The 25,999-nt window shown below is 38.4% G+C and overlaps 1 protein-coding gene across 4 annotated transcripts in view; it reads right to left on the bottom strand.

Annotated features, from left to right (window-relative positions):
• LOC136863930 (RAB6A-GEF complex partner protein 2) overlaps positions 1 to 25,999 on the bottom strand; it is a 457,043-nt gene that overhangs the window by 363,548 nt on the left and 67,496 nt on the right. For 3 of the 4 annotated variants that reach the window (XM_067140369.2, XM_067140370.2, XM_067140367.2), the window contains exon 4: positions 8,763 to 8,912. The exons of the other annotated variant lie outside the window; for it this stretch is intronic. In XM_067140369.2, the coding sequence (XP_066996470.1) occupies positions 8,763 to 8,912 (150 nt within the window). The remainder of the gene's footprint in view (positions 1 to 8,762; positions 8,913 to 25,999) is intronic. 4 annotated transcript variants of the gene reach the window in all.

Genomic DNA, 25,999 nt, shown 5'->3' with positions numbered 1-25,999 from the left:
GGAAGATGGATACTGACATTCTGCGAGTCGGAGCGTGGAATGTTAGGAGTTTGAATCGTTGTGGTAGGTTAGAGAATCTGAAAAGGGAGATGGATAGGCTAAAGTTAGATGTAGTTGGTATAAGTGAAGTACGTTGGAAGGAAGAAGAGGATTTTTGGTCAGGCGACTACCGAATTATTAACACGAAATCAAACAGGGGTAATGCAGGAGTTGGTTTAATAATGAATAAGAAAATAGGGCAGCGGATAAGCTACTACGACCAGCATAGTGAAAGAATTATTGTCGCCAAGATAGACACCAAACCAATGCCCACCACAATAGTGCAGGTCTATATGCCTACTAGTTCAGCGGATGATGAAGAAATTGAAAGAATATATGAGGAGATAGAAGATTTAATACAATATGTCAAAGGTGACGAGAATCTAATTGTGATGGGAGACTGGAACGCAGTGGTAGGCCAAGGAAGAGAAGGTAGCACAGTAGGAGAATTTGGATTGGGACAAAGGAACGAAAGAGGAAGTCGGCTGGTTGAATTCTGCACTGACCATAATTTAGTCCTCGCCAATACTTGGTTCAAACACCACAAACGACGGCTGTATACGTGGACGAGACCTGGAGACACTGGAAGGTATCAAATAGACTTCATTATGATTAGGCAGAGATTCAGAAACCAGGTGTTGGATTGCAAAACTTTCCCAGGAGCAGACGTGGACTCTGACCACAACTTGTTGGTCATGAAATGCCATCTGAAGTTGAAGAAATTGAAGAAAGGAAAGAATGCAAAAAGATGGGATCTAGACAAGTTGAAAGAAAAGAGTGTGATGGATCGTTTCAAGGAACATGTTGCACAAGGACTAAATGAAAAGGCCGAAAGAAACACAGTAGAGGAAGAGTGGAGAGTCATGAAAAATGAAGTCAGTAGGGCTGCTGAAGAAATGTTAGGAAGGAAGAAAAGATCAACTAAGAATCAGTGGATAACTCAGGAGATACTAGACCTGATTGATGAACGACGAAAATACAAGAATGCTAGAAATGAAGAGGGCAGAAAAGAATACAGGCGATTAAAGAATCAAGTGGATAGAAAGTGCAAGGTAGCTAAGGAAGAATGGCTGAAGGAGAAGTGCAAGGATATCGAAGGCTGTATGGTCCTGGGAAAGGTAGATGCTGCATACAGGAAAATCAAGGAAACCTTTGGAGAAAGGAAATCTAGGTGCATGAATATTAAGAGCTCAGATGGAAAGCCACTTCTAGGGAAAGAAGACAAAGCAGAAAGATGGCAGGAGCATATCGAACAGTTGTATCAAGGTAACGATGTAGATAATTTCGTTCTGGAACATGAAGAGGCTGTTGATGCTGATGAAATGGGAGACCCAATTTTGAGGTCAGAGTTTGACAGAGCTGTGAGTGACCTAAATAGGAACAAGGCACCTGGAATTGATGATATTCCCTCTGAATTACTGACTGCCTTAGGAGAAACCAGCATGGTAAGGTTATTTCATTTAGTGTGCAAGATGTATGAGACAGGAGAAGTCCCATCCGATTTTCGGCAGAATGTTGTTATACCTATTCCCAAGAAAGCCGGTGCTGACAGGTGTGAAAACTACCGCACCATTAGTTTAGTATCTCATGCCTGCAAAATTTTAACACGTATTATTTACAGAAGAATGGAAAAACAAGTTGAAGCTGAGTTGGGGGAAGATCAATTTGGCTTCAGAAGAAATGTAGGAACACGTGAAGCAATCCTGACTTTACGTCTGATCTTAGAGGATCGAATCAAGAAGGACAAGCCCACGTACATGGCATTCGTAGATCTAGAAAAGGCATTCGATAATGTTGATTGGACCAGGCTATTTATGATTCTGAAGATGATAGGGATCAGATACCGAGAACGAAGAATTATCTACAACCTGTATAAAAATCAGTCTGCAGTGATAAGAATCGAGGGCTTTGAAAAAGAAGCAGCAATCCAGAAAGGAGTGAGGCAAGGCTGCAGTTTGTCCCCTCTCCTTTTCAATGTTTACATAGAACAGGCAGTAAAGGAAATCAAAGAGAAATTTGGAAAGGGAATCACAGTCCAAGGAGAGGAAATCAAAACCTTGAGATTTGCCGATGATATTGTTATTTTATCTGAGACTGCAGAAGATCTCGAGAAGTTGCTGAATGGTATGGATGAAGTCTTAGGTAAGGAGTACAAGATGAAAATAAATAAGTCCAAAACAAAAGTAATGGAGTGCAGTCGAACGAAGGCAGGTGATATAGGAAATATTAGATTAGGAAACGAAGTCTTAAAGGAAGTAGATGAATATTGTTACTTGGGTAGTAAAATAACCAACGATGGCAGAAGTAAGGAGGACATAAAATGCAGACTAGCACAAGCAAGGAAGAGCTTTCTTAAGAAAAGAAATTTGCTCACTTCAAACATTGATATCGGAATTAGAAAGATGTTTTTGAAGACTTTTGTGTGGAGCGTGGCATTGTATGGAAGTGAAACATGGACGATAACTAGCTCAGAAAGAAAGAGAATAGAAGCTTTTGAAATGTGGTGTTATAGAAGAATGCTGAAGGTGAGATGGATAGATCGAATCACGAATGAAGAGATACTGAATCGAATTGGTGAGAGGAGATCGATTTGGCTAAATTTGACGAGAAGAAGAGTTAGAATGATAGGACACATCTTAAGACACCCAGGACTTGTTCAGTTGGTTTTTGAAGGAAGTGTAGGTGGCAAGAACGGTAGGGGTAGACCAAGGTATGAATATGACAAACAGATTAGAGCAGATGTAGGATGCAATAGTTACGTAGAAATGAAAAGGTTAGCACAGGATAGGGTGGCATGGAGAGCTGCATCAAACCAGTCTATGGACTGATGACTCAAACAACAACATGTAAATGGATCACAAACGTATGTGTGTCGTGTGGAAGTTCTGCAGGCATAGTGTGTATGCAGAACAAGAGATGGCTCTGTGATAGCTGGCAGTAGCACAGCGAGGACTGTGAAATCAGTCAATTGGTGAGTGCTGTGCGAGATGGAAGTAACCCCTGTTGAGCAGCGCGCTTACATCAAAATAGCCGTTCTCCGAGGGAGAAATGCGATGGAATGTCACAGTGAATTAGTGGAAGCCCTGTCTGACTCGTTGGCTGAACGGTGAGCGTACTGGCCTTCGGTTCAGAGGGTCCTGGGTTCGATTCCCAGCCGGGTCGGGGCTTTTAACCTTAATTGGTTAATTCCAATAGCACGGGGGCTGGGTGTATGTGTTGTCTTCACCATCATTTCATCCTTATCACGACATGCAGGTCGCCTACAGGAGTCAAATAGAAAGACCTGCACCTGGCGAGCCGAACCCGTCCTGGGATATCCCGGCACTAAAAGCCATACGACATTTCATTTCATTTCAGTGGAAGCCCTTCGGAATAATGCCCTACCATACCATACAGTAGCATGGTGGGTAGGAAAGTTTCAGCAAGGACGTGTGTTTTTTTTTTGCTAGGGGCTTTACGTCGCACCGACACAGATAGGTCTTATGGCGACGATGGGATAGGAAAGGGCTAGGAGTTGGAAGGAAGCGGCCGTGGCCTTAATTAAGGTACAGCCCCAGCATTTGCCTGGTGTGAAAATGGGAAACCACGGAAAACCATTTTAAGGGCTGCCGATAGTGGGATTCGAACCTACTATCTCTCGGATACAAGCTCACAGCCGCGTGCCTCTACGCGCAAGGACGTGTGTCAACCAGTGATGAGCAACATTTGGGACGACCTGACAGTGTGCGGACCGACGTGGCACATGCCATCGTTGAGCAGCTCCTGGATGAAGACAGACGATGGACGCTACTGGAGGTAGAGAGGGCAAGTGGCATCGAGAAATGCACCGTCCACAGGATATTGCGTAATGAGCTGCAACTGCGCAAAATCGTATCGCGGTGGGTACCGCATGCACCGACGAAAGTTTAAAGGTGCGTGCGCTATGCAATATGCTCCGACCACCTTGCACGCTGGCAACAGGACGGCGATCAATTCTTGTCACGAATAATCGCCATCGATGAATTTTGGACCAGGGCATACAAACCAGAACTGAAACGTCAGTCCGCGGAGTGGCGACATGCTGAATCACCAAGGAGGCAGAAGGTCCGTCAGACAAATTAACTCCAAAATTTCTAAAGAACAGGAAGTATGTTTCAACACATCAAAGAAAGGCACAGGAAAAAACCAACAAACTTTGGCTTCAAAATGAATTGAAATTTCTACACAAGAAAAAATCCTTTTTAAATAACGGATTATATGAAACTCATCTCGAAGTAACTAAATTATTACCAGCTGCACAGTGGAATATTTTCCAAAATACAGTACAAAATGCATTAAATAAAATACTTTCCCAAAAAGAAAACACGCTAGATAGAAAGTTCCACACTCTTCTCAATGAAACCAACTCGAACAAAGCGCCATCTAGAAACACATCCCTATATAATATACAAACTCAAAGTCTACCTCAAACTCTAGCCCAATTTCATCAGCCATTTGTGAACCTATCAAAAGTTAACTTCGACCAAGAAGAAATAATAATGCTCTCCAAAGGACCTAAACATAATTGGCCTAATTACAACATCGCCAATAAGGCTAAACAACTAATTATCGAAACAGAAGCAGCCATCAGTAAAATGCCTACAGACATTCAAAACGAAGTTAGGTATGAAGCTAAAAAAAACAAATTAAAAACATCTTTAGCACACCAGCTATAGATTTTAACACAACGCAGCTTGAAAATAGAAGGAAGATCTGTCAACTTAAAAACAAAATTAAAAATTCAAATGTTGTCATCACAAAAGCAGATAAAGGTAACGCCACTGTTGTTTTAGACCAAAGAGATTACATTACAAAAACACAGAATTTCTTTACAGACAAAACCTTCACAACCATAGATAAAGATCCAACGCAATCTATTCAAAGACAACTTAAACAAATTCTTAAAAATACAACATGCCTCTTTACTGACAGCGAAAAGAACAAATTAATTAATATGAACCCCAGTCTACCAACAGTAAAAGCACAACCTAAAATACACAAAAATGGTGTTCCTATACGCCCCATAATAAACTTCAGACTTAGCCCTCTGTACAAAACAGCGCAGTTTATACAACAATTTCTAAGCAAGCATTATACATTTCAAGCTAAGAAATCAATAAGAAATACTTCAGAACTAATTAAGCAACTAGAAAATTTCAAATTACAGGCACATCATACCATGCATTCATTCGATATCACCAATATGTACGGCAACATTAAAACCTGAAAAAGTTATACCAATCGTTCTAAAAAATTTGCGCACTCACAGCAAACTTAGTCAACTTGAAATAGACGATTTCATACTAATCTTGAAGTTCCTAACTAACAATAATTATTTCATTTTCAACAAAGTAATTTATAAACAGGACGGACTAGCAATGGGTTCGCCGGCATCAGGTATCTTAGCTAACATTTATATAGATTTTCTGGAACACACTAAAATCATAAATAATAAGACATTCAATAATATAGCCTTCTGGGCCAGATTTATAGATAATACATTTATAATAATGGATCAACGCACTACCGACGCCCCTTCCACCTTAATACATCTCAACAACATCTATAATGATATAAAATTCACAATAGAACCTGAAAGCAATAAAACCCTAAATTTTTTAGATCTAACCATTACCAGGCGCCCATCCTCTTTTGAATACAAAATCTACAGAAAACCGACACATACAGCCACAAACATCAAACACGATTCTGAACATCCTCCTAGTCATAAAAGAGCTACATACAATAATTTAATACAGAGAGCATTTAATGTACCCATGTCCAATATAGAACATAAAAAAGAACTCAACACTATACGCAAAATCGCATCTTATAATGGCTAAAACAAATGTTTTATAGAACGCATAATAAATAAATGTAAACATCAACCCAATACTAAATTACAAAAAGAAACACCCAAAACAAAAACATATGCTACTTTTACTTTTAACTCTGACATTTTCCGTTTAACCAATATTTTAAAAAAAAGAAATGTCAATATTACCTTCAAAACCAATAATAGAAATTTAGATATTTTTTACAACTCCAAATCGGTTAATATACAAAACCCATTCGATAGATCAGGTGTATATAGGTTTCATTGCAACGACTGTACCAGTGTTTACCTTGGACAGACTGGGAGATCATTTAATATCAGATACAATGAACATGTCAATGCCATAAAATATAGAAAATTTTCGGCAATAGGTCAGCACATACAGGAATACAAACACAATTTTTACGGTATCAACAAGAACTTGGACATCATCTAAACAATAAATAAAGGCCCACTCCTAGACCTAACAGAGCAATGCTACATTACTTTAGATCAATATTACAATCCCAATTACAATCTAAATGATATTTCGGAAAAACCTACAATTTTATTTGACATGCTTATTTCATTGATTAACAGTTTAAAAATTCCTAAAAATCAATCGGTATATAAAATATTACGTAGCGCGCTAGCCTACTATCCCCGGCAAAGCCTACGCCCCCCTGACACACAGGCACACGCGAACGCAACCTCTCCTGCGTCCCCTTCCCCTACATAATACGCCTTACAGCTGAGCCGGCTGGTTGGCGTTTGACATTCAGCAGTTGTTCCTCACTCTCTCTGCACGCTGTTACATTCAACCTGAGGTGAGTTTCATATTTTCAATTCTTTTCTATAGTACCGCGTATCGTTCTCAATAACTCATACTCATTTCACTATTTCCTTTTTTAGGTCTGTACTGGTTCGAGATTAACACTATTTACGGCCCATTTCCATCTGGCACATAAAATAATATTCAAGATCTTAACCATAGTTTCGGCCTCAGCCACATAGTTATTTACATTGGAAAATACTAGAAGCAAGGTTCAAATACTCAAACAAGAAAAAACACATCAGAATCTGCTACTCCTTACATAGTCAAACAGACTGTTGTGTCAATAAGTTTTAAGGAAGAAGAACCTGTATTTATTATCTAAAACAGTACAAGTCGCATATTATGAGGAACTAAGAAACTGTGCTTAAAAAATGACAGAGGTTTTTATAGAATCATTCATCAATTTTATAGAAAATTTCCTGTGTATCAACTATATCAAACCATAGTCTTTTTAAGCACCTAAAAACAATTCTAGATGCACCAAATAATACTATATTTTTTAAAAAGACATGTTACTTGTATAACATAAAAAAAGGTTAATACTAACTAGCTAATTTTTAATATTTTCCATGTAAAATGGGACTTGTTTTAAAACTGTGGTTTAAATGGCAAAAACAGATTCCTTTATCAATTTTACATGATTCTATTGTACATAAGCTATACCAAATCATAGACTTTTCCAATTATATATAAAAAATAATTTTAGATGCACTAAATAATATTGTAATTTTCAAAAAAGACATGTTATTTGTATAGTACAATGGGCTTATGCTATTTAGCTATATTTTTAATGTTTTTCATGTAAAAATAGGACTTGCTATTGCATATTTTTAAATTTTTGAATGTTCCTTGCTATAAAAAACTCAATGGCTGATGATGGCATAGTGGATTGCCGAAACCGGTCCCAAAGATGTATTTTATGATAAGTTAAATAAATATGTGATGTTCTAAATAGACCATTACGATAACGTACTGAATAGGTGGAACCTTTAGCTTTACTAAGCATTGTAAGAACAGCTCCGAGCCAGACATTCTGTTCATGCATGCCACTAACTCTGAACCATTGCCATCTGCTACTTCAATGGTGTCAGGCTAGAGCTCACTGGAGGGCAGAGTGGAGATCTGTTGTGTTCTCAGGTGAGAGTCGTTTCTGTCTTTGTGACAGTGATGGCCGTAGGTTGGTAAGGAGGCCAGGTGATAGTTTGGAAGCAAGCTGCCTGCAGCGCCGACACACTGGACCTACACCAGTAGTTATGGTCTGGGGAGCAATATCCTTTGACAGCAGGAGAACTCTCATCGTTATTCCAAGAAATTTGACAGCGGATTTGTACATCAGACTGGTGACTGAACTGTTTGTGCTGCCATTTATTCACAGTATTCAAGCGGGGTATTTTTCAACAGGATAACACTTGTCCTCATACAGCTGCCGTCACCCAACATGCTTTACAGAGTGTCAACCAGTTGCCTTGCCTGCGAGATCACAAGACCTTTCGCCCATCGAGCAAGTATGGGACATTATGGGATGACAAATGCAGCATCATTCATTACCAGCATTAACTGTTGCTGATATGACTGACCAAGTGCAACAGGTGGGGAACCCCATCCTACAAAATGACGTATGGCTCCTGTATGATACAATGCATGCACATTTGCATGCTAGCATTCAAAATTGAGGCGACTACAGCGGTTAATAATGTACCACCATACTTGAACATGTGACCTGGAAACTTTAATCAAATAACTATGTTGCCTGGACAAGTGCTCAGTCTAAATTCCATTCCTCTAAATGAATGTCTTCTTGGTGTTAGGATTTCATTTTCTGCCAGGGTAGAAAGGGGAAGTGAAGAAAGGGGAAAACTGGCAGAGGAGGTGGTTGATCCTGGATAGTCCAGGATGGTTCTCTAAGTGACAAATGCCTGACAGTCAGCAGTATCACAATGGACTTTTCTTTCTCTCTGACTGATTATAGAGCAAGTACAAAATATTACCAACTCTAGCCTGTTCTCCCTCTCTACGTTTTCCTTTCCCTTTTTTCAACCTTATGACTAACATTACCTTTAATTACAAGTACACGCAGCGGGACACGCAGTAATTTTATTGGGCAGTTTACCCTCTGCATACCAATAGTTATTTTATACGAGTACTTCACAGCCTGACCACGATAAGAAGGAGGTGCTTCACTAGGCAATGCTTCACTATAGAGATCTGTGAAATAGAATGAAATTAATAAAATTAGTCAAAACATCTAAATAAAATACCAGAGCACTAGTGTCCAAAATTGAAGGAAAACCACAAAACAAGCATTCCTGTTCAAGCAATGCTACGAAATTATACCAGAGTGCAAGCAAATATCTTATAAGCATAGTGCAGTGTTTGAAACAGAATGTGGAGTTAGTGTCCTAGGATGATTATCACAGGGCTACATCTTATACTATTAAACAAGCAATTCCTGCAAGTACTAGCTTTATTATATTAAAAGGTTACAAAGGGTTTATTAATATCCACCTGTTCAATACTTTTTATATTTTGACATGTTTCGCTTGACATGGCTAGCATCTTCAGCCATTAAATACTCGATAAGTTAGGTCAGGGCCCTGAGTCGGATGTTATATTTAAGACTATCTCTTAAAATCTAATAGTTTATAATAATATTGTAGTTAGTGGTCATTAGTACTCCAAAATGGTGGAAGTTACGCTAATTTTAAATTAAGTCATAAAAATTTAATAAGAAAGTTGTTTTGTTGACTTCATATGTAACAGAGATATAAAGTTTTTTGCAATGTCAAAAATTATGTAAAGATTGATTCTATGATTAATGATCAAAATCATAAAAAGCCTTAATATTTACAATAGTATTTTCCAATGATCAAAAATATTGTGTAAACCATAAGTTATATGATGTGCGGATTAATAAAATATTTCAAAATATAAAAATTTTATCCCAGTAATAATTAAGAACGAGAGTCACATACATAGTGTTTCGTAGTGGAATAGCCGGTTGAGCGGCGAGTATACGCGTTACGAACAGCCGAATGGCACTTGCCAAAGCATCAAAAATATAAGATATTGATCCATTTTCTTCAAAATCTGTTGTGTATAGTGAACTTGTTATAGTTGTATGTCGTAAACTTGCAGTATATCTTCTGATGAAGTCAATAAGGGGAAGTTCAACAAGAAATTGGATATAACATGAACTGCAATGTATCATGTGTGGAAGTCTGAAATGTAAAGGAAAGTAAGTGTAAGTTGCTGTAACTTGAATTATTATACTAAGTGTAGTAAATATCTTAAGGCTTATCCCTTAGAGTGGTAGAGAGGTGACTGGCAGCGTTCACTGCACAAGAAGGTCTAGCAGTCGCTTTGTTAATGCTTCATTGTACTGTAGGGGTGAGCCTGCAGTGGCGGGGAGTGAGGTGGGGAGGGGAGGGCAAAACCTTCAAAAAACGAGTGGTCTATGGAAGGGATGTATTACGGTGAGGTGGTGGTGAAGCAGCTACTGTTACTGTATAAGTATTGATGGCAAGTTTATAATTAAATATTTTCATGAAATTATTGGTATTTGTATTATAAGAAGTGAGTAGATTAGGAAGTTGTTCAATTACCAGCCTTTTTGTTTCCAATACATCGTTTAAATTTTTATTATTATTATTATTATTATTATTATTGAAGTGCTGATCCAAAAAATATAAATATTTTCAAATTCCATCATCAGTTTGCTCTTGCTTACACATTTTAAGATTTGAAGATCTTTATCATTCGTGGTAAAATTGTGTCCCGTCTCTCTCATATGATTGTTCATTGTGTTTAGAGGCATTGTAATGCTCAAGGTATCTAGTTTGGAAACTACGCCCAGTTTGCCCAATGTATAAAAAATTACAATGGGCACACTTGAGCCTATAAATTCTGGAATTCGAAAATTTGTTATAGGTAGAATTTACAGTGTTGGAATTGAAAAAATATATTTCAGCTCGTTACGAGCTCTGAATGCGATATTGACGTTGTGCTTCTTCATAGGGTTGGTGATATGAGATATAGTTGGGTTTGTAAAAGCGAAAGCAACAAATATATATATATATATTTTTTTAAGGTTTTTCTGGAGTTAACTTTGTTGCAGTTTTAATTTAATCTTATTAGTAATTTTATTAATCAGATCTGGCTTATAGGCATTCAATTGAGCTAATTCTTTAATGACATTTAATTCTCTTTTCCGATTATCAATTGAAAGCGGAATCTTGTAAACTAGTATTTATGATAGGGCTTACGGGTATATCTTTTTTTATGGATTTTAGGTTGAGGCTTAGCAGCAGGTAACTTAGGATTCATTGTTGTCAGTTTTTTATATTCCTGTTCCTGTAAAAGAAAAGATGAATTTTTCAAAAGATTGTTTTAAGCTTTGTTGGATTTTTGGGATTGGGTCTTTGTTTACTATATTGTACGCGTTATCAGAAAAGAATTCTTCTGTTTTCTTAATATAGTTGTCTTTGCTTAATAGAGTGGTTGTAAACCCTTTATCGGCTTTCGTAACAATTATATTCTTGTTCTCAATTTTATTTTTTACTTCGAGTATTTGTTTTTTAAGACCCAGATTTAACTTGATTTTTAGTTTGTTAGCTAGGGAGGGAAGCTTCTTTTTTATTTCGTATTTGACACAATTACGGATATCATTGGGAAGTTTTATAATATTGGATTTAATTTCGGCAACCATTAATTACTTGTGATGAAAATTACAAACTAGAGGTTTTTTGGAACTAGAAATTGATTATCACATGGGACAAATATAATGGAGAAAGTCATAGACAAAAGACTGAGGGATATAATAGAAACGCAGAGCAAGAACAATATGGTTTTAGACCGAAAAGATCAACAATAGACTTGACATTTACAGTGCAAATGATAATGGAAAAAATCTGGAAAGGAACAAGATGGTGGCTAGAGTAGACACGCGCAAGCTTAGTGCTGCTGCAGTTTGTGTTGTTTGTGTGATAATAATCTGAGTTGTTACGATTTACGGTTCTCTGCACGGGACTATTCAAGTTAAGGAACCGGTGTGTGCAAGTGAAAAAGTGAGTTCCCCTTTTGCATGGCTACTAGCAGAGAGAAACTACTACATTCCGGCGTTCTCTCTGACTGGATGCGCCATTTTCCAGACTTATAGGTGTCTCCGTACTAGCTCTGAGCCGAACAAGCCTAGGCCTCGTCGCTCAGCGATTAGGGGCTTGCTTTGCCTTCTACTACTGGCTGGAGATGTCCACATAAACCCTGGTCCCACCACTTGTGAAATGAAAACAGGCATAAACATCTATTGTCAGAATGTGCAAAGCCTAAACAATAAGCTGTCTGACTGTGAACTATCCCTGCCCAGACTTAAGAGAAGTTGACGTGATCGGACTTACTGAAACATGGCTCTCTTGGGCTAGTGACAGTGAACTACCACACAATGCTAATTACAGCATATTCCGTCGTGATCGCACTACTCTAGGTGGTGGAGTGATGCTAGCAGTGAACAGTGTGTTACCATGTAAACGAAGGACAGATCTCGAACGGAACCGTGAGTTAGTGTGGGTGGAGCTACTCTTTCCTAGACAGCCTGTACTTGTGGGATGTTACTACAGACCACCAAACAGCCCATTCTGTGACCTTGAACAGTGCCCGGACTCAGTCATTGCAGCTCTCCCTCATGGTGAAGTAATTTTAATATGTGACTTTAACCTGTCTATAAAGTGGTCTTCTCCAACTACCGGACTGTCAGCTAACAACTGTGATGCATACTTTATAGACAGTTTTATTAATGGCCTCGGACTGAAACAGTTTAATATGTACCCAACCCGTGGACCCAACACCCTGGACTTCATACTCTCCTCATTAGAACTTAAAACAATAACCCCAAGCAGAAACCTTTTCCTGTGCGACCACCAGTCTCTCGATGCTACATTCCTCCTTCCCCACCCCGTCTCAAAGCCTCACAGCAGGACATCCTACCGCCCTACCTACATCTGGCCCCGTGCCGACTGGCCTGCAATGTGTCGTGCCCTGGAATGCCTTCCCTGGAGTCTGCTCGAAATAGCTGATATCGAATCGCCTCTTGACCTGCTGTACGACTGGCTGCAAGCTGCAATTAAAGACTTCGTACCTGCACAACGGGCTACTACCAGCAAATATCAACACTGGATATCACAAGAGACCAGACTGATACTATTTAATAAGAAGGGAGCTTGGCGCCTGTGGAAAGACTTACACAACAGCGTGACCTAGGTGTAATATTCGATACAAAATTACAATTTAAGACCCACATAGAAACATATACAACCACGGCTATGAAATTACTAGGCATTCTCTATCGCTTCACAGAAATTTCTGACCCCATTGCTCTTCGTCACTTCTTCCTCACGATCATTCAACCTCTCAAACTACTGCTCCCCTATTTGGACAACAGCCTCCCCCTCCAATACTAAGCAGTTAGACAGAGCAGTGTCCTTCTTTGTTGCAATTGTAAGGAGCAGAAACCCGAAGCTCAGAAATCTGTCCACGCAGCAGGTATTAATGGCAATTAACATGTCACCGCTGCACATCAGGCGACAGGTAGCTGACCTTAGTTTCCTTCACGGGATCTTAAATGGGCATTACCGCTCGGAACATCTTGTCTCACTCTTCTCTCTCCGTGTTCCTTCCTGCTCCACCAGAACCAAAGACCTTCCCCACACTCAGCACTCAATACTTCAACAATCTTTCCTAATCCGTCTCCCAACACTCTTTAACAATATTAATAGGAGACAAGAGCTTGATATAGCATCAAATAAAAGTGTATTCGAGAGGTGTGTAAATAGTCTCTTAAAGATAAATTGATGTGAAGGGATTATACCGCATCTTGACCCACGACGACCTGGCTATGAACATGGACATTCTCATGGTTTTCGATTTGGACAGTTGTTATTAGTAGGCTATCTACCTGATCTTGTTATATTTTGTTATGTTGTTATATTTTATTATGAAAGTTTACGTTTGTTAAAGTCTGTTGACAGTGCAAGTGAAATTTGCTCAGTGTAGCTGTATCTTGTGCTTCGTGAATAAATAAATAAATAAATCATCATATTTTTTGGATACGGAAAAAGCTTATGTTACAGTTAAGAGAAAACATGTATGGGAAAGTCTACTGAAAAGAAATGTACCAAAATCAATAATTAATGATAAAAATGTTGTATCATGTGAGTAAAAGCAGTGTACAAGTGGGGAGTGGTGACTCAAACATTTATACAAAAAAAAAAAAAAAAAAAAAAAAAAGTCTCAAGCAAGGAAGTGCACTGTCGCCATTATTATTATATTGATGGACGAAATCATAAAATGTGTAAAACAGAGTATCAGTAGTGATGAAGTGGATGCTTTGGTATTTGCAGATGATGTGGTGATTTGGTTAAAGGGAGAAAAGGAAGTACAAAGGGACTGGATGTTTGGAATGAAAATCTGAAGAAGTTTGGAATGGTAATTAGTAAAAAGAAACCTGTAGTCACGTACTGTGGAAATGAGAAAAAAGGAGAAGCCAAGTGAATATCGACAGAGAACGGTTAGAGAATGTAGAACAGTTTACATATCTACATAGCATTATTAATGGAAGTAATGAAATCAACTGAAATTAATAACAGACTAAGTAAAGGTACAGCATTTTCTCATCAAGTCAGAGAGCTTTTATGGGATGACAAACTACCCAAGAGAACAAAATTAAAATTATATAAACAGTATTTCATACCAATTGTAACATATGGACTAGAAATGCTGGTAACTAATAAGAGATAAGATAGTAAGATCCAAGCAGTAGAAATGAAATTTTTAGTAACATCGGTTAAAACGAAAATATTAAAATCAGAGAAGAGCTAAATATAGAACCGTTAGTACAGAAGATATAGAAAGCAAGACTGAGATTGTTCTGACCTGTTCTTGAAATAAGTTCCACTGGGCTTCAGTAAGTAAAACTATGCTCTGAGGTGAGACTCATAAGTTTTTGTTAAGTTATCAGATATACTAGCCACAAAACAGTCCACACTGGACAAAAAACTTGAAGTACTTTTAGAAAAAGCTAATTCAGTCAAACAGACTGGAAATCGAGAACCTGAAAACTGTCTTTTGGCTCAGTTCCATCCTCCTTTGATCAATCTCTCCAACATAACCTTGGATGAGGATGAAACGGCTATTCTCGTTAAAGGTCTGAAGCACAACTGGCCATGTCCAAATCCCGTCAATACGGTTACAAAACTTGTCATTGAGTCAGAGATGGCTATTAGTAAAATGCCACATGACCTCCAAGAGGAAGTCAGATTTGATGTTAAAAAGCAACTTGAAAAAACTTTTCTCTCTGATAAACGTGCATTAGCCCCTAATAATAATAATAATAATAATAATAATAATAATAATAATAATAATAATAATAATACAGATCCTTATAAAGTAAATAAGAAAATTCAGGACGTCAAGAGGAAGGTATTTGCTAATAACCTTATCACAAATGCTGATAAGGGCAATATTACCGTAGTTATGGATAAAACGGAGTATAAAAACCAAAGCCTTTTTTAATAATTATTCTTTTTCAATTATACAACTCATAAATTACAGGCCCAGTCCTCTTTACAAGCTAGCGCAGATTATTCAAACGTTTCTTGCTAAAAATTACAAGTTTTCTTCGAACAACTCTATTAAGAACACCACGGAATTAATAAATTGGATAGTTTTGTTCTTCGTCCTTATCACACTATGCACTCTTTCGATATAGTTAACATGCTTCCCAGTGTAAGTACGAAGTAGCTTCTTCCTATCATCAAGAAGAATCTTCTTGCCAATAGTCAATTAAGTAAACTGGAAGTTTTAAATTTTATGAGTCTTCTTAACTTACTAATTAATAATAATTACTTTACTTTTGATAATACCATTTATAAACAGAATGGTCTGGCAATGGGGTCACCGGCCTCCGGGATTTTGGCAGAGATTTACTTAGACCACATAGAAAATAATGCTATAAGCAAAAATTTAACCTTCAGTAATATTTATTTCTGGGCCAGATTTGTGGACGATACCTTCGTAATTCTAGATGAACGGTCCACAGATGCAAAAGCTACTCTTGACAATCTTAACAGTTTAGATCATAATATAAAGTTTACCTTAGAATCTGAGAATAATCGTTTGAATTTTTTGGACCTAACGGTTACTCGTTCACTTTCTTTGTTTTCATATAATATCTATAGAAAGCCTACTCAGATTGCTATTACCATTAGGAACGATTCTTCCCATCCTCAGGCCCATAAAAATGCCACATATAATAGTCTGGTTGACAGAGCCTTTAGAGTTCCTATGTCGAAAAAGAATCTGAATAAAGAATTAAATTTAATCCGGGCGATAGCTAGAAACAATTGTTTCAAGAATGCTTTCATTGATAGAATTGTTAACCAGTTTAAGTACCGTCCTAATACCAACCTTTCGAGAGAAAAACCCAAAGTTAATAATTTTTCGACTTTTACCTTTACAAATAAAATACACAGCATCACCAACATCTTCAAAAAACATAACACTAAGATTTCTTACAGAACTAATAATAGAAGTATTGACATCCTGCATAACTCCACTTCATTAAATAGAAATAGTGTTTTTCATAGTTCTGGAGTATACAGATTATGCTGCCATGACTGCAGCAGTTCTTATCTTGGACAAACAGGGCGTAACTTTAAAATCAGATACGCGGAACACGTTAATGCCCTTAGGTACAATAGGTTTTCAGCAATGGGGCAGCATATGAAAGATTATCAACATAATTTTACTAGCATTGATCAGGATCGCACAGTATTACAGGTTAATTTTTTTTTGCAAGCTGCTTTACGCCGCACCGACACAGATAGGTCTTATGATGACAATGGGGCAGGGAAGGGCTAGGAGTGGGAAGGAAGCGGCCGTGGCCTTAATTAAGGTACAGCCCCAGCATTTGCCTGGTGTGAAAATGGGAAACCACGGAAAACCATTTTCAGGGCTGCCGACAGTGGGGTTCGAACCTACTATCTCCCGAATACTGGATACTGGCCGCACTTAAGCGACTGCAGCTATCGAGCTCGGTATTACAGGTTATTAATACAGGTACTTTGCTTGACATCACTGAGAGCTGTTTTATTCACCTGGATCAATACTTTAATGCTGGTTTGAATCTTAATGATATTTCTGAGAAACCAAGAGTATTGTTCGATATTTTGATAGCGTTTTTCAGACTCAGAAAAGCTTCCAATAGCAAATCAGTTTTTTCATAGCAAACAGAAAAACGTTCTCACGCCACGCCCTCTCGCCGCATTGCCTTGCATAATTCCCCTCCCTCCTCCTTCCTTCATTGCCATTGGCTCCGGGCCCCTCCTATTCCTTCTCAGTGCCTCCCTTGTTCTGCTTCCCCTTCCCTTCCCCTCCAACGCGGGTGCATTGGTCACGGTGTCTTGCGGCTCTCAGTGTCTTCCCTAACGTCTAATAATACACATATCCAGTATTCGGGAGATAGTAGGTTCGAACCCCACTATTGGCAGCCCTGAAAATGGTTTTCTGTGGTTTCCCATTTTCACACCAGGCAAATGCTGGGGCTGTACCCTAATTAAGGCCACGGCCGCTTTCTTCCCACTCCTAGCCCTTTCCTGTCCCATCGTCGCCATAAGACCTATCTGTGTCGGTGCGACGTAAAGCACCTAGAAAAAAAAAAAAACATAATGTATACGCTCTCAGAGGCGAGTCTCTTATTCACGTTAATTCTTACGACAAGATTTTTAAAAAATCCTTTCTTGACATTCTTTTTTATTTGCTTCAGGTCCTAATTTGAACCGAGAACATCGTTCAGTACCCTGGAAACACGGCGTCCGCCAATTTTTCATTAAAAAGATCTTGTTATTTAATACTTAAAGAACGCAGCTGGATTCAGTCTGCTAAGTTAGAGAAGACGTAGGTTTTATTACGCAAAACACTGTCTGAAATTCTCTCATATTCTTTTTTAGTACTGGAAGTTGTTAAGTCTTTTGACTGGTTACATTATTTTAATGACAGACATTTTTAACCAATAGAAAAATGGTTTCTTAATTCTTGCACCGGTTACTCTAATACTCAGTGAATGTTCAGCAAGAAAACCTTTTATATGTATGTTCTTACAAAATTAAAATTATGCTCTTGGACTTTTATGATAATGAAGCATTGGTTTTTGTCCTCGACTTAATTTAATCTGCTCACACATGGTTTAATGTTTTTAGATTCAGAGGACTTTTATCAAGAGGACGTATATTCAAAGTTTTAAGACAGTTGGTGCTATTTTTAGGTTTAAGTCATAGGTTAATGTTTATGGATCTTGTTTTTTAATTAGATGTTGCCAGTTTTGTAAAATTTGTGTATACTTTATGCATTGTTTATTGTAACCTTGTCTATGTATATTTTTCTTATTTTTGGCTGATGATGATGCACACCAGCATCGAAACCGGTACCGAATATAATAAAATGTTATAATTTTTTTTATAACATTATATGGTATTGAATAGGTGGACCTCTCTTGTTTCCATTAGATTCTCGGTTCAATACGGAATTAACATGAAGTTTTTAAACTTGAACAGTATCCAGTATTTGGGAGATGGTAGGTTCGAACCCCACTGTCGGCAGCCCTGAAAATGGTTTACCGTGGTTTCCCATTTTCACACCAGGCAAATGTTGGGGCTGTACATTAATTAAGGCCATGGCCGCTTCCTTCCCACTCCTAGCCCTTCCCTGTCCTATCGTCGCCATAAGACCTATCTGTGTTGGTGCGACGTAAAGCAACTAGCAAAAAAAAAATATATATATATAATAAAAAAGTGACATAAATAACTGTATTTTCTCATGATCCTTTATCACCGTTCATACAGTATAAATAATAAAAGTTTACAATGATTCCGAGCAATCTAACCGGTACTGAAACTAAACCTCACAAATGCTATCAGGATCAGTTTCTTAGCAATAGGTGAAGATGTGTACAGAAACGAAAAGTTCTGGCTATGGAACACAGAAGTCTTTTGAAAACTGCACTCTAGTGGTGAGAAACTGAATGACTTAAGGCAGGGCAGTTTAGAATGCTGAAGTGGCCTGGTGGATGAGTGGGATTCATTGTGCTTTATCTTGAATGTGATAGTAAGGTATAGGGACATGAAACTAGATCTGAATTTGACCCCTGGTGACATCATTAAGAGATATTATGTGGCACTCACAGTAAGAAGATACTGTGAGAGAACAGCACACCAGTTCACATAAGACCTTGTAGCAGCATCTGGAACATTGCTATCCCCACGAACCATCTAAAGAAGGCCAAGATCTGTAGCCCTCTGATGTATACAAAAAGGGATGCATCTAAATTGGACCAATCAACTTGACTGTAAGATTAGTGGGTCAATGTTCTGTTCACAAACATCACAGACCACAGTCAGTCTCCAACACGTTTCTTGAAGGATTTACATCTGGAGAGAATGAGGAACTTTATTTCAATTTGTAAACATTTGTTCTCACGGATGACAATGCTCGCCCTCTTCGACTACACTGGGGGTGGGGGGGAGGGGGGGAGGGGGGAGGGGGTGGGATTTTTTGGTAGGTGAAAATATTCAGTACATGGAATATCTTGTTATACTTCTAAATTCAAATCCTATAGAGTAGGTTCGGGATGCTGTTGGGGCTCTCCAAGAGATACAGCATGTAGAGCTCAGTTGGCAACTTGCGGCACTTACACATGGTTTCAGTCTATGGAATTATTCAGCTGTTCAAGTTCTGTGAGGGATATCAGTTCAGTCTGTAACAAGCTGTCCGCAGGGTAAATTCACTGTAGAATCCTGAGTTCCCTGTCTCAATCTGTCGATGCTCCAGTGTACCCTATTTCTTATTCCTCTCATTATTATTATTATTCTACTTCTTCCCTAGTAGTCTAGCTCACTTTATGCACATTTTGCTGTCTCAACATTCCAATCAAGCTCTACTGTAGGAGGAATGGAAGTTACTGGCACAAAATGTGATTAGGAATCTTAATGCAGAATGCCGCATTACTGGCAAAGTTGTGTTGTTGCCACAGGTGATCACACAATGTATTGAGCAGTATCACAGGTTTTTCCTGCTTGGAAGTTCCATGTGGTTTCTTTTCTAATGCACTGAAACTTCTTCCAAGTCCAATCAACTTTCACTCCGATATAGCAGAGTCCATCTCAAAACAGACTGATGTACTGAAGCGAGTTGGACGTGCAGTTAGGGGCAAGCAGCAGTGAGTGAGCTTGCATTTGGGACGTAGTGGGTTCGAAACCCACTGTCGGCAGCCCCGAAGATTGTTTTCCATGGTTTCCTATTTTCACACCAGGCAAATGCTGGGGCTTTACCTTAATTAAGGCCACGGCTGCTTTCTTCCGACTACTAGTCCTTTCCTATCCCATCATCTTCATAAGACCTATCTGTGTCGGTGCGATGTAAAGCGAACTGCATATAAAAGAATTAACAAAAAGCTGATGTTAAGGATTTCATCTGTGCACCCACTTCTTTCTTACAAAATAGGGGCCGATGCCCTAGATGATAGGCTCCTTCAACCGTTTTGGTCACCATGTCCTCAAATGAGGACATCATACTATCTGTAATTTCCTTTCCATGTGGAAACTTCAGAATTTTTCGATGACAAGAAATAAATTGTGACCGAAAGGGTTAAGCAACAAGCATCATCACCACCATCATCTTACAGAATTTTTTTCTTTTTACAAAAGGCTTTATGCTGCACTGACGCAGATAGGTCTTATGGCGCCGATGGGATAGGAAAGGGCTAGGAATGGGAAAGAAGCAGCTGTGGCCTTAATTAAGGTACAGCCCCAGCATTTTCCTGGTGTGAAAATGGGAACCATCATCAGGGCTGCCGACAGTGGGGTTCGAACCAACTAGCTCCCAAATTCAAGCTCACAGCTGCATGCTTATAACCGTACGGCCAACTTGCTCCCTATCTTAACAGAATACTGCAGATTTCAACAACGAGCTCACTGCATTAGCTTTATTACATCTCAGTTCGACTATATTAACATCCAGGGAGAATACACATCCTGAGTACCTGGAAGTGACCCATCTGTTCCACTTTTATATTTCCTACCCGACAACTGCGTTGGCCATGCGGTTAGGGGTGCGCAGCTATGAGCTTCCATTCAGGACATAGTGGGTTCGAACCCCACAGTCGGCAGCCCTGGAGATGTTTTTCCATGGTTTCCCATTTATCCACCAGGTAAATGGTGGAGAAGTACCTTAATTAAGCCCACAGCTGCTTCCTTCCAACTCCTAGCCGTTTCCTATCCCGTCGCTGCTATAAGACCTATCTGTGCTGGTGCAACGTTATGCCAATTATGAAAATAATAATGTTATCTGCTTTACATCCCATTAACTAGTTTTACAGTTTTCAGAGGTGCCGAGGTGCTACAAATTAGTTCAGCAGTTCATTTATGTGCCAGTATATCTACCAGCATGAGGATGGCATATTTTAGCACCTACAAATACCACCTGACTGAGCCAGGATCGAATCTGCCAAGTTGGGGTCAGAAGGCCACCGCCTCAACCGTCTGAGCTACTCAGCCAGACTTTGAAACTGAAATTACTTTTTCTGAAATGAGATATATTTTTTTACAAATACTACTGAACTTTTCCAAAATTACAATTGAGAAGGTATAGTAGCAATCAAGAAACAAAAACATAGACAGAGATATCCAATGAACGAAAAAACCAAAACACAGTGGCCAACATTAAGCTGAGAGCTCAAACAGAGCCATGGCCTTGCACGCAGGGTTGTGGAAAAGATGAAATCTCCCAAAAACCAATTAATGTACAGAACAAATGGATGGAGCATTTTGAATGGGTAGAAATAAATGGTTCAGAGGAAAATAACAATGAAAATTGTGGATCACAATTTATACCAATTCCGAGCTGACAAGTACCTTAATGGCTAGGTGCCTGGAGATTTTAAAGAACGACAGAGAGGTGATTGTCCAGGATATATTTGTTGCCAATGATATTCAACATCTATAGTGAGCCCATAATGGATGGCATGGCAGTAGAATGCACTCACTGCTCATACCAGTGCTCCTTACTCCTGTCACAAATGCAAGTGCCATGACGGGACTGCAAAGAAATTTGCACAAAAACAACATGATGACAACTGACACGGCAAATCTGTTAGCATTCCAAAGAATATAGCCTGCTACGGACTTACTGTCCCTTAATTCACACATCTGTAGTAGAAGAAAATGTAACACTGAAATCAAAAGAATAACTGCTATAGCCAAAATTGTCATGATACAACTTTCTCATCTACGACCTGAAGAATAAAAGGATCCTTCAGTTTCCACACAATTAAAATGAGAATAGTTGGAGCTATACTTTTCTCAGTATTACTTTATGGTGCAGAAATGTGGTCTATTAATGTAGCAGATTTGCAGAAAATCAGTGCCTTTAAATGTAATATTGGAGAAAAATGCTCCATAAATTTTGGACAGTATTTCATAACAGAAAGTATATTTTGGAGGAGCTTAACATCAAGACTGGACTGTTGAACATAATCATAGGTTATAAACGTCATGGTTCTGATCCGTATTGAATTGCAAGTACAATGTAATTATTAAATTAATGTAGTAATGGTCCACCTTTCAATACTATAATATGTAATATTCTAAATTACATTAATTAGGGACTAGTTTCGGCCTGGGCTGGCCATCTTCAGCCTTAATGTAAAACACCTAATAACTAAACAAATGTACATGCACACAATTGACATAAAAACAAATGAAAACAAATATATACAAAGTGACATTAAAAACTGGGATGGAATATGAATAAATTTGAAAATGAACTAGGTTCTAACATCTTGAGTATATTCATCATTGAGAATAATTTCAAGTATTAAGTATTAATTTATATACACAGAACTGTTAGTTCTAATACTGCTGATCATTTCAATAGGAACTGGTAAATGTTGATCCTGTAGTTTGTCATCAAATCTATATGTGTGGTGTTAGCTATATGTAATCCATTGGACACTGCTGTAAATAACCACTAGCTGACAGGGAACTGTTAGATGTTGTTTCATCTTCAATCAAAATAATAAATCATGATTTAATTTTATCTAATTTATCAAGTTAACTTCATGGGCACCGCAATGAATTGCAAAAATTTTATACCAGACACAATGTATCTGTGTTAACCACATCTTCATGTGCTGTCCTGACAATGTTCAACAACATTTCAGCAAGATTTAACAAGCACCATGAGAGCATCTCATTTATTATTTTGATTGAAGATGAAACAACATCCAACAGTTCCCTGTCAGCCAGTGGTTATTTACAGCAGTGTCCAATGGAGTACATATAGCTAACACCACACATATAGATTTGATGATAAACTACAGGATCAACATTTACCAGTTCCTATTGAAATGATCAGCAGTATTAGAACTAACAGTTCTGTGTATATAAATTAATACTTAATACTTGAAATTATTCTCAATGATGAACATACTGAAGATGTTAGAACCTAGTTCGTTTTCAAATTTATTCATATTCCATCCCAGTTTTTAATGTCACTTTGTATATATTTGTTTTCATTTGTTTTTATGTCAATTGTGTGCATGTACATTTGTTTAGTTATTAGGTGTTTTACATTAAGGCTGAAGATGGCCAGCCCAGGCCGAAACTAGTCCCTAATTAATGTAATTTAGAATATTACATATTATAGTATTGAAAGGTGGACCATTACTACATTAATTTAATAATTACATTGTACTGTTGAACATAGGCTAACAGCAGATTCTTCAGTTCTTTGACCATATAGGCCAACGTGGAGAGGACAGCCTCGAGAATCTCATCATCCTCATCATGATAGGAAATGTCCCTAATAACAGACAGCATTAACGAGCCGCAGCAGGCTAGTTAAACACCATTAAACATATCACTGGGACATCCCTGCCCGAGGCATTAAATCTGGCAGAGAACTCGAAACGATGAAGAAAAATATATAGCAGTCTCCACAGAGGTCACAACAGAGAGAATGAGTGAAGAAGAAATGACAAGAGATTAATGTAGCCACACAGATGCACATGAGATACTGTCAGTTGGTACAATTCTTTTATTTACATATTCACAAATTAATACACACACAATCTTAATCACAATATCACATACAAAAACACTTCACTTGTAGAATATCAACAATGCCACCATCTTTAAACAGTTGACAACTGACACCGAATACCACATAGGTTACACTTTGAAACACAGGTAAAACAGACGACTACCAATCAATTCAACATGGAGACTGCCAAATTCGGCATGTCAGCCACATGCTTCCAATAACTTTCAAACCACAACTTCAGTAACTCAACAGTAACTAACTTCAACGTCAAGATCGTAAAAACCCTACCTTCTTGAATATGCCAGTGTGTCCAATATATAAATTACAATGTACAGAATATTCTCCAATGTTCTTGTGTCTATACCATTCTGGAAGTTACAGTGTGTTTCACAATTATGGATTATAATTCATATATGTAGAGGTAAGAAAAAATTATAATATTAATTTACAGATATTTACATTAATGAAACTGACAAATATCTATGTACAACACATAACCTCACACACAATACGATCATTTGACTACATAACTAATAACACTAATACTTAATGACATAACCTCACACCAACGCGATCATATAATAATAATAATAATAATAATAATAATAATAATAATAATAATAATAATAATAATAATACAAATGCCAACATGATGTAACACTTCACAGACATACATGCAAGTAATACTACTACTACTAACAACAACAATAATAATAATAATCACAATCCTAAAATAATAATAATAATAATAATAATAATAATAACCATAATAACTCAATCTCGATATCTGCATTAGTTATCCATGGGTAAGAGAACACTGTTTTAGAGTTATACGTGTCATCGCACTTGCGTCAATATTCCCCCCATAACTTGAAACAATTTCCACACTGTTACACTCTCTTGGTTCACACCATTTAACCACACACAGACTCCCTCAGTCACACAGCCCTCCTGTTGGCAGTGTCAAAGTCCACAGTTCGCAGCCAAGAGGTTCCATCGGAGACCACCACCTTCCCATGGTGGGTTCGCTGGGTCCAGTCGACGGTTTCTTCCTTCCGGGTGATGTTGATCCACAGGTCCTTGCATGGCATTCGAAGCTCCGCTGGCTTTCCCCTCGTTCGTACCTTGGTGTTCTGTCAGGAGGCACCCTCGTTTGGTGGTTGTTGGTTCAGACCCCACTGGTTCTTCGTCTCATATAGGGGTCCCACTGGCTGTGTCATTGCCATCGTTGCCTCCATTTCCTGTGACATCGCCTGATCCTTCCCATAGTTCTGTTCCACGCTGAACATCCTCCCCGGACAATTCACAGGGCAGTCGTGGTGCTTCCTGCAGCTGTCGAGCACCTCGCTCTTGGTGTTCTACTGGTAGGGCCCATTCATCGTCGTGTGTCTGGTTTATTATAACGTTAAGAATTTCATTATGGTCCGTATTGAATCAAAATTTACAATGTTGAATTAGGATGAAGGGTTTCCACTTGTTCAATACATTGACAATACATATATTGGTATTATAAATTTACTCATTCAGGACAAATATTTCATGTTCCCTATGAGAATCAACATCTGTATCATCTGATCTCCTACGCCATCATCAGCCAATGAAAAATTTTGCAAGGTATTATAAGTGATTACATGAAATATTTATGCAGTATAGAAACATATACAGTAGCGTTGGGCACCATGTCCCTGTTTCGGCACACTGTGCCGGTGCACAGTTATGTTCCACTGTTCCAGAACACTGAGTGTCAATTGTTCCGAAACATTCTCAAGCGAGCCAGAGACACTGACTCGCTGTCCCGTCAGAAGCACCACTATGCACTGCCCTTCGCCTACTAGCTGAACTGTGCAGCGGGCGCACGGGACACGGGACTGTAACTGCGCAGTGTAGAGAGAACTTCGGCAGGCAACATTACATGCTCCGCGCCAGTGGGAACTGGGAATGTGCCTGTACGGAACGTGCTGTGTGGTGTGTACCTGTGTGTAGTTATGGCCATGGTCCAGCATAAAGCTTCAGGGAACGTGAACGAACAGTCGGAACACTGAAATTCGCGCCCAATAATCACGTTTAAAGGCTGCTTTTAGGTTAAGATTTTTCCAGTCAATATAAAATACACATAACACGGTTACAATGGCAGTGCAGGTGTTTAAAAG

The sequence above is a fragment of the Anabrus simplex genome, chromosome 2 (genome assembly GCF_040414725.1).
Source record: "Anabrus simplex isolate iqAnaSimp1 chromosome 2, ASM4041472v1, whole genome shotgun sequence".
In the NCBI taxonomy this organism is placed as follows: Eukaryota; Metazoa; Arthropoda; class Insecta; order Orthoptera; family Tettigoniidae; genus Anabrus; species Anabrus simplex.
This window is presented reverse-complemented; position numbering and strand designations above follow the sequence as displayed.